Source organism: Larimichthys crocea, chromosome X, assembly GCF_000972845.2.
Source record: "Larimichthys crocea isolate SSNF chromosome X, L_crocea_2.0, whole genome shotgun sequence".
NCBI lineage: Eukaryota > Metazoa > Chordata > Actinopteri > Sciaenidae > Larimichthys > Larimichthys crocea.
The window spans coordinates 25363526-25379891 of record NC_040020.1 but is presented as its reverse complement, the minus strand read 5'-3'; the positions used below and the strand labels follow the sequence as shown (position 1 = coordinate 25379891).

Below are 16366 nucleotides of genomic sequence, written 5' to 3'. Positions count from 1 at the left end.
GGCGGCAGCCCGGCCCGTGAAGCCGCCCCGTGTGTGTGTGTGTGTGTGTGTGTGCGTGTGTGTCGTTAAACCTCAAATGACACCACCAAACCGGCCACTCCCTTTACTGGGATCATCATAACTGAATTAAGCATTCACACAGTCATCGCTTAACGGATACACTTTAAAAAATAAAAGCCCGTTTTAACCGTTGGTGGCAGAAGGATAACGAACTTCCATCATCAGCCTGTCATGTCATGTCACCAGGTGTAACGGTTACGTCGTGATCACCATAGTTACAAGTCTAAATTCATTAGACGTTAATTTGAATGTCAAATCATAAAAGCTGCAACCTAACGTCAGATTTCGCCACCTTTACATGCAATTTTTATTTAGTTTTTTTTTTTTTAAATGAATAAAATCTGTCTAGTCTGCCGTCATCCATCTCTCTGTCTTGTCTATGTGTGTGTGCGTGTGTCTGAAACCGGAGACCCGGAGAGACATCGTGCCAACGCAGATGCTTACATGTAAGCGAGAAGGTCAAGCTATTTAACGCAGTCTGATTTGTTAAACTGATGGAAGTGATGACAAGATGAAGCCCGCCGGGTTATTTCACACTTGTGTTATGATTACAATATATATGTATATATGTAAAGACAGCATATACCGACACACATATATACACACGCACAACTTAACCGTTAACTTCAACCTTCAAAAACGTTTAAACTGTAACGGTCGGGTTTTTGAAAATATAATGAATGAACTCGGAAGTTAACGGTTGAAACGGTTGCTTCAACTTGAGCGAAGTCACACACACACACAAAAAAAAAAACTTAACCGTTGAACTAAAATTTAACAATATAACGAACACACTCTGTAAGAAGCATTCAAACTATGATTAAATTCGTCTTCATTCAGCAGCTGGTCTTACCTGTGTGAGGGAGGGTTGTGGTCTTTCAGAGGAACTGGCTGAGCGCTACACTCCGGTAGGACTTGATGTCTGCACTTGACTGCAATGGAGGCCAACAAATTGCAGGATTTTTATCAGAGCTCGTGCTGCAGCCCCTCTCCATAAAAGGAGAACTTTCCGCACGGCGGCCTCTGATTGGTTCTGCCGCATCCACTGGGTGTGGCGCATGCAGATACGGTTGTTGCGCTCTGACAAGAGAGAAGGAACAAGCAGCACGAAAACTAACCTATATACAATCAATACGACCAACCTGGAGTCCACCAGTGCTCAATAAGACACATTTTTATACCTTTATTTATCATTATTATGACAGAAATGGGGGTGATATAGATGCAACAAATCACTATAACTCTTGCTGCGAAACACACAGCAGAGTCAATGAGTATAACATAAGTTTGAATATGTGCTGTATCCTATCCTAGTTTTAATCCCTGACATCATCCACATCACATTTAATTCATTAATACATAATAATCATTGTGTTTCGTGCACTAGGGGTGGATATCTAAGTGCAGACAAACGCATCCATCACTCAACAGAGCTGGATTGCACTGAAGACTGTGCTAATGCTCCCACTCATGGCAGATACTCATGCCATTGGACACGGGGGGTGGCTGTAATCTCAGGGGTCAACAACAACACTGTTAACACCCTGACAGATACGTCTGCACTGGCATACCAGTGTGTCACATGGACACACACACACACACACACATACATGCAGAGCAGAGTGACAGTGATAACTTGTGGTATGTTTACTGTAAAACATCCAGGAAGCTGTAAATCTGTTATCTTTCATCACTCATCTGGTGACGTTTTAATGAGTAGAAGAAGGAGGGTTAGATTAACCTTGCGTGTCTAAGTGAAATGTAATTAACAGTTGTGTAATTACTGGAACACATACCTATATTTGGTGCCAAAATACAACTGCAAGGCCTATTGTGCCGACTTTGATTACGCATATGGGCACCTGCTCATGCACACACCCAAACCTGTAACACAGGTTCACCCCTGCTTGTGCGTCTCTGCTACTACTCGTTCAGATCTCATCCCTATTTTATAATTACACCCATTGTGCAAAGCTCATCTTATAAATTGACCAGAGGCTAAGTGGGTGTGTCAGGTTGCTGTTTTAACTCAATAAGGGCACCGCACAAATACTCACAAACTTACACAAGGAATACTCACTGGCTCTATGTGTTCCTAATAAGGATATATGAGAGCCAGCTCACTAAGAGACAGGAAGTAGGTGCCTCACTTCTGCAAATGCACGCAGGAAGTGACCACACTAACCTACAAACACACACACACAAACACCCCATAATGTCATCAGGTATGGAGCAGCTAAAGATAACATAAAGGGTGGGGTTGAAGGAGGTGATCAGGGCTTTTCAGACTGGCATTATCCTGCTTTGGATAGACACTAAACACGCACACACATACACACACAAACACATGCACACACACGCACACACACACACCACACACACACCAAGTATAGACCCAGGGCAGGACAACCATCCCTTTAAGAGTTCCTTTGGATGACGTCCATATAAGGAGATATTGGAGCAAGTCACATGGGGGAAGAATGCACTGCTCAGGTCATGTGACCAGTCTGAGGAAATGAATGAATCTCCTTTTTTAAAGCTGTGTGTGTGTGTGTGTGTGTGCTGCTTTAGGTTTGCCACTTTTCACCTTGATTTCTGTATCATAAATACTTGATGATTTATGCATTTAAAAAATGAGATCACACCACACATGTATTTTTTTTTCTTTCTTTTTAAACGTTGTACTCGTTGTAACTCGCAGATATTTCTCAATGTTTCCTCTGGCAACACATGCCTTTCTCAAGCCATTTCAAAATTCGGTGGTGTGCATGACTCACATATGCATTGCAACACACACGCACACACACACACACACACACACTCTCACTCACACACACACTCTCTCACTCACACACGCACACTCACTGCATTGCTCACTCACACAGTCAGAAAAATTCATAGGCTTGGCTCTCGGCTCTGACTAAGACCGTATATGGAAGAAGCTAGCAGGTAGCTCCTGTCTACTTTTCACTCATCCCTCTCCCTATCTCTCTCTTTCTCTCTCTCTCTCTCTCTTCCTTAAACACACATTCACTCTCTTCCTATATTCACAACATCTCCTCTCTCACCCCCCTGAATCAATCACTCCCTTATTCTTTTTTTTTTTTCCCAGGGCAGGGACAATTTTAGGAGTGCAACATAAGGTCGAGTGTACATATTTGCCCCCTTTCACTCTCTTGCAGTGTTTCACAGTCATTTATGGCATCGCATTCCAGCTGAGTTTCATACAGCAGCATTGAGAGGTGTGGCTTTTGTGCGTGAGCAAGAAAGAGGAAGAAGGTATGAGAAATACTCTCTGAAATGTAATAGTAGAAGATACAGAAACCCCCCACCTCCCTACCAACAATACCTGTAAGCCAACTTCAGCTTGACAAAGGCCAATTGAACACATTTCAGTAGCCTGAATCGAAAATCACTACTTGTATAAACATCTCTCAGTGGTTAAGACACCTCTGACCACATAACCCCTCTTGGTTTTTCAAGTAATATGTTGCCTGTTAACCATTCGCAGAGTCTGGGGAGGTGACATTTAATTACTATAAACCATAGAAGTTGAACCATGGCCAGATTAGTAGGCCACGGGGCAGAGAACCTGTTGAACAGGAACTGGATTTTGTTCCCATCAGAAACGGGTGTAGCAATAATAGGAAGCCAACTGTAGCAGATAAAAGAGAAGTTTGCATGTTCTTTGCATGTCTGTGTGGGTTAAGTTCATCCCAAAGTACAAAGACATACAGATTAATAAATGAATTGGTGATTCTAAATTGTGCGTAGGTATGAATGTGAGCGTGAATGGTTGTATGCGTCAGCCCTGTGATGAACTGGTGACTTGTCTAAAGGTGTACCCCGCCTCTTTCCCAATGTCAGCTGGGATCGTCTCCAACCCCTTGTGACCCAGATAAGGATAAGCAGTTGGGAAAGTCTTAAAAAATTGTATGAGTAATCACATTACAAACAACAAACAGGCTTGGCTTTTTTGGATCTCTCCCAGGGCAGTTAGCTACTTTGCCCCAGCTGGTGATTCATTTTGATATTTTGAAAGAATAAGAAGTCATTTATCCCAATGGCAATCAGCATACTTGATTCTTAGGGGAAAAAACACTTTCCTTATAATCTTCTTCTTAAACTGAGTGCATTGTATTTCATCACTTAGAGTATTCATATTGTCAGTGGTGTGTGCTGGATGTGTATATGAACTATCAAATGGCCCAAAGAAAATATAATCTATAAAACCTGTCCAAACCAACTTTAAATACAGATTCAAATTAGTTAAAAAATGAGTCTTAAAGGAATACGTTAGACATACAGACATACATACATTTTGAGGAGTACGTAGGTTTGCTTTCTTGCTAATGAGATGATTGATTGATCCCACGCTCATGTTTCTCCCAAGATAAATATGAAGCTACAGCCAGTTGCTGGATATTCTGCAAAAGGACTGGAAAAAGGGGGGGGGGGCAGCTAGTCTGACTCTGTCCAAAGGTAACAAAATCCACCTACCAGCACATCTAAAGCTTATTAAATAACACAATATATACGTCATTTGTTTGCTGGACTATTTCTTGGTCCAACTATTGTAGAAACATGGCGGTTCAACTCTGTGGAAGAGGACCTGCTGGTGATGAGGCAACTTTCCCCTGAACACTGGAAAGAAGCAAAGACACTCCCTTTAACACTGACAGATCTGTTTGAGAGACTGGACAGCTTCAAGTACCTTGGCGTTGACACCACAGAGGGCCTGACCTGGGTGCTGCATACTGACTCTATGGTGATAAATGCAAGAGACTGTTTCCAAGTATCCCCTTCAAAGGACTTTCTGCAGCACTGAAAGCTTCCTGACAGGGGAACATCACTGTCTGGTACGGAAAGAACACAGAACAAGACCACAAGGTCCTGCACAGAGTAGGTGGTGACAATAGGTGGTGCTCTATCTTGCCTATAAGACCAGACACTACAAAAATAAGGATAGGAACATCTTTAAAGGACCCAAACACTCAGTAAACAACCCTTTCTCTCTGCTGTGATCAGGAAGAAGGTTCACGATTCACCAGGCCAGCACTGAGAGGCTCAGGAAGAGCTTCTGCCCTCAGGCCACTACGATCCTAAATAACGACAATGTTTAAAAATACTTTTCTTTCTTACTTATTTACCTTATTACTAGTACTTATTTAGTTGGATTACATTAAAGATTATTTTTAACTTGTTGATTTACTCACATAATAACTTTTGTTATTCATTACATTTTCTATTCTTATCACTTTGTAATTGAACAAACTGTAGGTGCTTATAGATATGTATTTTACTATAATTGAACCTGTATGACAATGACAATCAAACTAAACTTGAAGGGCTAATTCTAACGGAAACACAACAATTCTTATTTGCAGGTGATTATAACTGATGAAAAGATGAAAACATATGAATATTATATTTTGCCAATACATAATCCTAACCCTGACACATATGGACCTTTAATGAATTTTACAGGTGCTAGTAAGTGGATCTTTGCCACCTTCAGACAGAACTAGGCTAGCAGTTTCCTACTGCTTCCAGTCTTAGTGCTAAGCCAAGCTAACCAGCTGCTGGTTGTAATTTATATTCACTGTGCAGACATGAGAGTGGCGTTGATATCATCATCTAACTCCAAGAGTATCTCCCCAAATATTTGGCACTTTAGCACTGAAACCTTCATCCACCATGTCCAAGTAGGAGGAGAGCCTGGGGCAGACCCAGAACCTGCTGGAAGGAGTACATAGTCCATCCAGCCTGGAAACATCTCAGGATCCCGGCCCCAGATAAGTGGAAGAAAATAGATGGATGGTTTATACTGTACTTTTTGTAAAATATATTAAGGGATTTTGCCAAAAGTAAAAAAAACAAAAACAGTGGACATTTCTTCTTGCCCTGAGAAAGATGTAGGTTTATTGAAGCATGAAGACTCTGCACCATAGACATTTAGACAGCCACTTTCTGTCTTTACAGTATACAGCAGAGGGTTAGGGTTAAAGACAGCATATAAAAACAGATTGAAGATTTAAATTGGACAATGTAGCAACAATTTAACAAAAAATATACAGTTATATACACATTTACACTTATTGTTTTACAGTTTTTATCCTCCCAAAAAAACAAGAACATTTGAGACGTTGAATGCAAATACCAGTGGCAGGACAGATTTGATTATTCTTCATGCATGTCAAGCAGTCCAGCTCTTCCCCAGGTCAACCAGCTCCATGCCTTCGCAGTAAGACCGTGGCCTCGACACCCTCACCTGGTTTCACAGAGAAACAACACAAAATCATATAATGAAACCAGATATACATCTCTCTCTCTCACACACACACACAAACACACATAGTCAAACACTCACTGTGGGTGTCCTGTGGGAAGCCAGTTGCTGCAGAAGTGGGAAGGGAGTCCACTGAATGGGTTCTACAGGCCAGCTACAGACAGAGAGGTCACTGGCCTTACCTGAGTCCAACACGCCATCTCCCATGCTCATCTCGCTTCCCCTCCAACCATACTGAGAGCTGCAGTGAATACAGAGAGCCATGGGATTATTTACACAGACACTGTCGATATACGGAATGTGTGTTATTACTCGCGGGCATACATTAAATGCAAATTGTGTGTTGTATAAGTTAAATGTATAAAATGATTTCTGCTTTGTTGCTCAACAAACCCCAACTTAACATTTTCTTGGAAAGTATACTTGCATATGAAATAATTTCTATAAGCCACAAACATAGCTGCATTAGTAGAGAGCTGTTATGAACTGTAGTCACTGCACTGTATCTGATAGTCAGGCCAGCATGGTGCTAGATATGTATGCAGCAGGGAAGTGTCTCTTCAAATCCAGCCTGCTTTGATAGAAATCTTAAAGTTCTGTTTTCTATGTTCACCATGGCTTTTGTACAGAAGCAATACAGGCTCTGTCAAGTCAAGTCAAATTTGATTTAAATAGCTCAAAATCACAAACCACAATTTGCCTCAGGGGGCTTTACAATTTATACAGCGTGAAACACACACACACACAAAAACTCCCCCGAAAAAACCCTTTTGACATGAAAAACACGAGGCATACAGAGACACATATGAATTAGACATCAAAGGTTAGTAGAGGAACTAAGTTCACAAAGTTGAGATGTCAATTTTTTTAAATGGATGGTTGTATAAAAATATTTTACTTCAAAATGTATTTTTTCGGCTAATGCTTCGCCAAACCGAATGTAGTGAAAATGGGCCGGTGTGTAGGATTTAGCCGCATCTAGCCATGAGATTGCAGATGTGACGAAAACAGTTATTATATCTTATATTTAATTTCTACCATATGCTACAATAGATATCCTGAATATTACAGATATGACCTTTTAGGTTGTGCTTATGTACAGAGAAGACAAAATCACATTGTAATGCATGTAGATTATGAAATATTTGTGTATAATGTGGATCCAAGAGGACACTGAAAAACTTTTGGTGTCACCAAGTGGGACTTGAGCCATGCGACCTCCTCTCTACCACAGAGACGTGCACTTATCTTGCTTCTTTTTATCCTGATCATTACTTTTAAAATTAGTTATAACTTAAATCTGATGCTGCTTTATATATTGTACACTTGACAGCAAAGTACAGACACACCTGATGGAAGATGACATTTTCTATAACAGACGTGGAGTAGGACAGGCAGACACACGGACAATAATCAATAGCTATAACACTCTTACTGTCGAGCATAATAACCTTTCTGTGTAATATTGGATGTGTGTATGTGCACCTGTGTGGGTAGATTGTATTGATGCGAGTTCCATGGCTGGGGCAGGTGGATGCCAGCGACAGCGTGTCGTCGTGGTAACAGCATGGGCGGTCGAGCGCTCGCAGGTGCAGTAACTCATCGGAGCGTGTAAAAGCAGGATTATCTAGTGAGTCTGCTGATCCTGCCCACGAACGCAACCAGAACCGTCCTGACAGCTCATCAAAATGGTTGAACCTGCGATAGCTGCACACACACACAACGAACCATGAGGTTAAATATGCACAGGGAGGATTTGATCAATCAATATTTGTCATGTGCACACAACTAGTATGTTGTAATATCTTGATCATGTGACTGCTGGAGAAAGAAAGTCACACTCTAAACTTGAGACTTAACTGTCCTGTCTGAACTTTCTCTGTCTGAGTCCAAGTTAATCTCAGCAATAGGATGAAATTTGACTGCTTCAGTTAAAGTGGCAAGTAAGACTCTTATGTTTTGTTCTGTCACCAAACTGTAATTTAGGTTTCGATTGACAAGTTTTTTAACATTTAGGGCTAAGTCCTTGCTGCAGCGACCCAAGTTCAGTTCTGACCTGTGGTCCTTTGCTGCATGTCATCCCTGTCCCTGCTTTCCTGTCTATCTATTTTTGGCTGTCCCGTCAAATAAAGGCAAAACATGCCTAAATCTTGGCGTTAGGTCTGAAGTCATGTCTAATAACACATTTTAATCCCCTCGATGTCCAACTCTTTTAACAGACTTGATGTAAGGTCAGTGAACGTGTCATGTCTGGATGGTCGACGTGGATTCATCCAGATTGTCTCAACAAGTGTCTGGCACAGCCTTCATCTTCAGTATGTAGTTCATACAGCCAGACCGTGACACCTAGTGGACATTGCTGCGATTACACTTACTATAAGTGGAGTTAACGCCCATCCCGTGTCTGGTTTTCCTTTCCCGGATCACAACACACAATCTGTCTATTGTGTTATTGCCACGGTTGTCACATTAATCTGAGTGGTTTGGAGGAATGTTAAGTCAAATGTATTTTTATGTTTACCATATGGGTGTGTGTGTGTGCACATGTGTGTGTGTGTAATGATGCATGTTTCCTGTGTTATTTTAAGATCCACCCAGAAGCCCATGAGATGGTTCACCACACACTGTTACACAAACACAGTGTACTATTTGATTTCTTTTTATTAGATCAAACCTCTAAACCTGTCAACATCAAACTGTGTGTTTATGCATCATGATTTACATACAGGGTATCTACATCTTAAAAAGTTGTAAATATCTTTCACTTAAGAATTTTATTAACTCAGTTTTTCCTTCAAAAAGGCTCAAATTTAATTCACAAAAGTCTCTTGCCTCTTGCAGTCTCATGCGGGCTGTCAGGAAACTGTGTATACATATAAACTGGATATCGTAATAGATAAATCTAGGTCAGATCATACCTACTGGTTCATAATTTGGTCAATTTGACTGTGAAACTGGTGTTAAATTGCATTCTTTGTGGTATCAAAAGGCCTCAAAAGCCTAGAAATGTATCTAGGTGAACCCTGTAGAAACCCTGCAACAGTGTCCACTGTGTATTTATCTTTGTGTTACAGGTTGCATGTTGTGAGCTGGAATTTTATGTATGTGCGTCAGTGTGGTTAAAGTCCATTAACCTCTGGCAAATAGTTTTGCAAATAGATTTGTAATATCAGACTATATAAATAAAACTGGCTTGACTTACCTGCTCCGAGTCTGATCTACTTTGGCCTGGATCAGAATGGCTCGGTAGCGTCGCACCGCCACAAAGGCCAGAACACCTATCACGGTCACCATGACGAGTAAGATGGCAAGACATGCGCCCACAAGCCGTGCTCGAGTCATCCTTACATCACACCTCTGACCCATGTACCAGAAGTCCTCTCCTACGAGGCAGCTGATACACAAACAAAAAGCTTACATGTACAGACCCATGGATGGATGGAGAGATAAAAATAAATATACGGGCATGCTTGTCTCTGTTTGTTCTTACCGACACACTGGAAGTTGGCCCGGGTGGTGTGTACAGATGCCATGGTGGTGGCAGTAATCAAAGTGGCAGAAAGAAGAACAGCTATAGTTTGAAGTGCCAGGCTGGGACACACATTTGTAGCCTGCTTGGCACTGCAGTAACCAGTCACACACATCGGCCTGCAGACCTGAAGGGAAGACATGTTCAGGATTAGGCTGATGTTATTCTTAAAAACAAAACTTATAAAAACAATTGAGGAAAAGCAATGTTAAAAAAAACAGCACATTTACACAAGTACATTTTCTATAAACTATTTTCATCTGTGGATTTTATACACATTTGTTGGTCTTGTGAGTACTCATGGCAGCAAGAGAGTGTATGTGAATTGATACTGAGTGTAAAAATATAGAATATTACCAGCATTATCCTAAAATGACTGTATTAAAACATCAGTTAAAATACATGCAGATGTTAGGGCCATGTTCACCAGAAAGAAAGTGAATAAAATCATAAATACAGTCTGGACACATACTTTCTCTTTTAATAGATTTTCTGTAACATTTTGGATTTTTTCTTTGTAACACTGAAGACATCAGAATTATGAAACAACACATGGAATTATGTGATAAAGCAAAAAGTTTGTAGATAAATGTTTTATATTTCAGCCACGTTTCTCTTTGATGACAGCTTTACACACTCTTGGTAATCCCGCAATCAGCTTCAAGAGGTAGTCATCTGCAATGATTTTCAATTAACAGGTGTGCCCTGTAAAAAGCGAATTAATTAATTCTTAATGCATTTCAGACCATCAGCTGTGTTGTTCAGAAACGGTGTTGGCATAGAGTAGACAGGCTCCTACAGGATATGTAAGAGATATTTGACCAAGAAGGAGAGTGATGGACCAAGAGAGGATGAGTTGGACCACAGAGTGAAGGAAAAGCAGCCAACAATCTCAGCATATACAGGAACTACTTCAAGATTGTTGAAGCATAAAAACAACATACATAAAAAATCTTCTAGTTTGTTTTGTTTACCACATAATTTCAAGTGTTATTTCATAGCCTGATAGTTTTCAGTGTTCTAACAATCTACAATGTAGAAAATAATGAAAAATACAAACTTATGACTGGCACTGTATATAGAGCTTTAGAAGTCTATTTAGTGTGTCATTTGATACAAGTCTTGCCCCAAAGAATCTTTCAACCGAAAATGCCTGTCAACATAATTTGTCCACTAGCTAACAGTGCAGAAACGACAGACTGAGGTTACTTTGTTCCTCACCACCAAGTGTTTTGACATCAAAATACAGCCACAACACTTGATTTATTTCACAATGTTGGAACATGGGCAGTAATATAAGTAGGATAATTACATTCCATAGTAATATATATATATATATACATACATATATTACTATATATATAGTAAGTTTAATATACATGGGTAAGCCAGCACGTTAATCTAATTTCTCATAACTGGATTGTGAGTTTAAATGAATCATCGGGCTAACAGAGTTATGGTGTTTACATGAGTATGCCTGTAACTGGGTCAGTTAAGAAAGCATGTTAGGAATGTAATTCTCTCTCATGTAAATATAGCCACTGTGATTGCAGGTTTGTGCATTCATTAAAAAGTCAGCAGAAGAGAGATCACTGGAAATAAGGGGAGAGAGCTGGAGGTGGCTGGACTCATCTGAAACCCCTAGTCATCAAAAGTTAGGCTTCTTTAGTGAGCGGTCTATAGCTGGGCACATCAACCCACGCTTACCTCCCAGTGTGATGTTGGTGATCTTGGACGATCTGAAGCTCCTCGCCTCACGAACAGCCTGAGCTAGTCCTGTTCGTTCCAACAGTGATGTGGATCCAGTCATGCTGAGCCACTGCAGAGCCCCACTGGTTTTAAACTCCACCAGACTCTGCACTGCATGGCCACTGGAACAACAGCAGAACAATACATTCAACAGATAGTTTTGATGGTATTTCATCAGAAATCACTCAAGTATTGTACACAATAAAAATGTCGGTGCTCAAGAAAAGTTAAGGAACTAAAGTTATTACAATTCATCCTGATGGACCGTTTGTAGCAATCTAGTGAAAACGTTGTTACAAGAAGAGTAAGGGGATAACCAAAGTCATTAAGATTCATCCTCTGGGTACCCTGGATAAATATACCATAGCAATCTATCTAGTAGTTGTTGAGATATAAAGAGGAGTCTTTGGGGGAATCTGGAAACTGTTTGACATCGATTGACATAGAGCTTAATGATAATACATGAGGCACAAACTGGGGATAACTGCAGCTTAGTTACGGTACTTATGTGTGTACTCAATAACACCTCACCTGCTCCAGACTTCCAACAGCCTGCTGAACCCAGGAGCTCTCTGTAGGTATGGCTCCACCTGAAAGAAACAGGGAGTGTTTGTAGCAGCTACAAAAATCTACAGTTATTGCATAATAACATGTTTATTGAGGCTTTTGTACATGTTAGTGTGTGTGTGTACATGTTCTAACCCAGGTAGCGGTGTCTTCCTCCAAGCCAGAAGTTGAACTGGACTCTTCAACAATAATCTGCAGCAGCAGCTCAACCAACTCCACTAGACACAACATACAAACAACACCATTAGAACACGCCACACCCCAACCTGTTATTTAATTACACACAAATATGTACAATACCTCTGATGGCTGCAGGCTGGTCTGGAACAATGTAGAACTTGGGGGTGTGACTAGTTGTGGAGCTCCAAGTTGGTACAGAAGTTAAAACAGAGCTTGTGAGTGTCGGTTGGTTCTCCTTGCTGGGATGTGGGGTTGTCCAGGATGGAGGTCCAGCTGTGGGAGTGTGTGTAGTTGTGCTGCTGGTGAACCAAGACTCATCCTCTTTTTCATGTCCAGAATCAGATTTTGTAGTAGTATGTGTAGTTGTAATATAGTCGTGGGACTGTTTATGCGTAGCTGGGGCACTAGTTGAAGATGGCAAAGGCAGGTGGCTTTGCGTAGGAGGTGTGCGTGAAGATGTAGATTTGACTGTTGATGTTTGCGAGGGTATGGGCATGGTTTTGTGGTCGATGAGAGGTATCTGTGCAGCAGATTCAGTGGTAGTGGAGGGCAAAGGCGATGATGTGTGGGTGAGATGTGAACTACCAGAAAATGTAGTGTGTGGTTGGAGCGTGTATGAAGGTGTAGATGAGTGTGCGGATGTACTGGATGACAAATGAGTGACGGCAGTCGGTGAATTTGTGGGCGAGTTGTCACGTAAGTGTGTGTAACTAAGACTCTGTGTATAAGTTTCAGTGTCAGCAGTCGATCCTGTGGTAGCTGAGTTCTGGACTACATCTCCCAATGTCAGTGCTGCTCGCGTTGTGGAAGGAGACGCTGAGAAAGTCCAGTCATCAACTTGTGTTGACTGAATGTTAGGTGAGGAGGAGATAGTGTTAGTAGTAGTAACAACATTTCTTTGTGTACTTTGTGTTGCTGTCTGTGTCTCCTCTTTGCCTGTCTGTGTGAATGGAGAGGATGTGTGAGGAGTTGGGGATTGTGTGACACTCTCTGTGCTTTGCAGAGAGTTTGTTTGACCCTGTGTGGAAGAAGTGAAACTGTTTTCAAATTCATCAGAGGACTCAAACGCAGCAGTTTGACTGGTAGCATCTGATACAAATGAGTCAGTTAGACTACTGTTAGGCTGAAACGAAGCAGCCTCCACAGTACCAACAGCAGTGCTGAGCCCTGTGTCGTGGGTGGTGGATGAATAAGTCCTGCTGGGGCCTTGTGAGGGCGACGATGCAATGGGTTCAGTATCAGTGCGTGCACTGCTTGAGTCACCATGCTGTGGTTCTGTCTGTGATTTTAAAGGGTCGGAGGTGACACCGGAGGTCAGATCAGAGTTAAGTTTGTCTGTACTCCGTTGGCTCCTCCAGGATGGGAGTAGTTTCTCCTCAGGTGTCCCACTAACAGCTCCACCACGTTGGCTTAGGGTGGTACCACTTTCCCAGGTTGTCCAAGAAGATAGCTCATGGGGAGAAGTAGTAAGAGGTGGGACGCTGGAGCTGGACACAGTGGGGTGATCTTGTGTGGTTACAGGTGGTTTAGATGTTTGAGTGAGTGTATATTTGTGTACATCTGTGGTGCTGGAGCTACTGGCTGTTGCATGTTTCAGCGCCATCTGGGTTTGAAGGAGCTCGTTGCTAGAGTTTGTTTCTGTGTTTGATGTATGAAACGGTGTCTCTGCACTGAGTGTATGCTGAAAATAGGGGTGTGTTCCCTCTGTGGCAGACATGGGACCATCAGTGAGGTGAGCAACACCAGATGTATCCGCTCTATTGTTTGGTTCTTCCTCAGGAAGAGGGTGAGTTTCCCTATCGGCTCTCCCAGCCACAGTGAGTCCCAGCAGGGGTGAGGTGGGGTGCAGCAGACCCCGGTATTGAGAGGAGGGACTAGACACAGACTGAAGCCCAGAAGTCCACTCCTCCAGACGTTCGTAGAGGCGACCTTTGCCCCCTTCAGTCCCTCTCATCACCTCTTGACCAACAGGAGCTGTACTTGTAAAGCTGGTTCCTGCCTGAGACCGCTGTACAAGGTCTCGGTCTGAATGTGGGTTGGTGTGGTCCTCCGAGGAATTCCTCCCGTCTTCCTGGACTGGATGACCAGGAACAAACACAAAACAGAGCGACAGGGTGAGGAGAGACAGAGTGGAAATCACAACAACATAACATCTCCCTGTCTCTCATACCACAGTGAGAGTGATAAGAACTTTCCGACGGACAGATTTACAGCTCACAGCACATTTTGAACAATACATTACCACAGTTTGTTTCCACAGTTACATACCATACAGCCAAAATAACCATAACATTCTTCTGCTGTAAGCAAAAAATACTTTTCATGTATCCACTGTGGCAACAACAAATTACAATAATTACATCAAACTCTCATGATCAGTTCAACCAAGTTGGCCAAGCAAATTCAATAAACTAAACTGGATAATTGAGTAACTGTTTCTCACCATAATAGGACAACTGAATGGCATCTGATGAGTGTCCTGTTCCTGTCCACGAGATGGTCGCTTCATTTTTATGACAGCCGAAGAGCAACACAGTCCCCCCGCTCTCCAGGATCTGATCTCCCTCATTGCAAAAACTGCTCACTGATATTCTTGACCCACTTTCCAACTTTAAAAGTACCGTCCGAGCCAGAGGAATACCCAACATCCAAGTGCAAACTGAAACCAGCAGGGTTTCATCAGACTGGTTGTGGTTCATGGGGTTGAGTGTGTTGGTGTCAGGTAAAGTGAAATTGATGTGACCAGCAGGCTCTTGGTCCAGGGTGACATTTCCACCACAGTTGGGGTGCGACAAGGCCAATGTTTTATCTGAAGAAAGCAGACAAAGAGGCAAAGAGGTAAAAGAGGCATAAACTCTTGACCTCTGCATGATGTTTTAGTGAAATCTGTCAATCAGTCTCCTGGTGTAGACATTTATGGACATAGATTAATAATTTTTGAGGCATTAAAGGCTAAAAAGAGAGAATAAAACTTCTTTCTTATCCTAAGATTTGATTTTAGAGGCATTCAACCTCAAAACTCTAAATACAGAAAGCCAGCTAGTTATGAAGCTTTTTTATGTTGACAATAAAACAGCATTAGTGTGATTTCATTCAGCTAATGAAATATCATTAACAGCTAAGGAAAATGTGTCAAATACAAAGCTCTATTCAAAATACAGAGAGCTGGGACTGGTAGCTTTCCTTACCTGTTGTGATAATAAAAAGCAACAGACTGACGTGGAGCTGCATTTCCAATCCTGAGACATTTCAGTGTCGGAGACCCTTTTAATCCTAAATCCATACAGATTTTTCAGATTTTATGATGAGGACGAGACAAACCGCGCAAAACACGAGAAATGATCTCCAGTTTTTTTTCCTCCTGCGGACAGTCCCAAACCAAACCAAAACGGAGAGAGGCGTCAGAAACTTTCCTTCTCCATCATTTCCTCCTAACGGAAACCGCTGTGCTGTCAGGGAGTGCAGCTCCCAGCACAGTCACCTAAATAAATGAGACACACGTGTGTCGGACAGACAGCGTGTCCTAAAATGTGTGCATGGACGTCGACCCTCGGGCTGTTCCGTGCGGTCGTTTGAATCAATCCGTGTTTCCAAAGATGAGAGGAATGAATCCAGTGGTCGCGGCAGGAGCTGGTTTTTACACAGTACATAAACGCTACACAGGAAACCTTTAACCACAGGAGGCATGAAGACATGAGAGGGCGGGGGTAGATCATTAGCGCTCTGCCGTTTACACCCCACTGTGTGTTGGGGGAGCCTTCAGCCGCTACCCGGTACCCCGAGCGGGATCACCCGTTTGTGTTTGTCACTCGGCTGCTGTCATTTGCTGGTAGAGATAATAAGTTTTGTGGCCAAATCGGGGAGAAATAAACCCCAAATAATCTGCAAACTGAGCTTCTAAAGTAGTTAAGAAAACATTTGCCTGGTTACATATTCAGGAGTTTTCTGAATACAGGCCTGTGCCCACATTTTACTCTAATTAAACATGCAGT

The 16366-nt window shown here is 42.0% G+C and overlaps 2 protein-coding genes across 2 annotated transcripts in view; both read right to left on the bottom strand.

Annotated features, from left to right (window-relative positions):
• actb1 (actin, beta 1) overlaps window positions 1-1056 on the bottom strand; it is a 4019-nt gene extending 2963 nt beyond the window's left edge. Inside the window, exon 1 of the mRNA XM_010733633.3 lies at window positions 914-1056. The gene's annotated coding sequence lies outside the window, so the exon portion shown is untranslated. The remainder of the gene's footprint in view (window positions 1-913) is intronic.
• A 4902-nt stretch (window positions 1057-5958) lies between these two features.
• Window positions 5959-16269, bottom strand: si:ch211-14k19.8 (mucin-5AC). The gene is made up of 11 exons (XM_019253642.2): window positions 15563-16269; window positions 14818-15183; window positions 12495-14450; window positions 12330-12412; window positions 12159-12217; window positions 11586-11749; window positions 9840-10005; window positions 9552-9743; window positions 7835-8056; window positions 6431-6590; window positions 5959-6331 (listed from the first exon to the last, which is right to left on the bottom strand). The coding sequence occupies exons 1-11, from the start codon at window positions 15603-15605 to the stop codon at window positions 6257-6259; spliced, it is 3486 nt and encodes a 1161-aa protein (XP_019109187.2). The 5' UTR covers window positions 15606-16269; the 3' UTR covers window positions 5959-6256.
• Between the last annotated feature and the right edge of the window lie 97 nt (window positions 16270-16366).

Coding starts and splice junctions, on each gene's coding strand:
- si:ch211-14k19.8 (XM_019253642.2), bottom strand. CDS start 15,605: ATGCAGCTCCACGTCAGTCTGTTGCTTTTTATTATCACAACAG. Junction 12,218..12,329: donor AGGAAGACACCGCTACCTGG/GTTAGAACATGT, acceptor TGTTTCTTTCAG/GTGGAGCCATACCTACAGAG. Junction 9,744..9,839: donor GGCCAACTTCCAGTGTGTCG/GTAAGAACAAAC, acceptor TTTGTGTATCAG/CTGCCTCGTAGGAGAGGACT.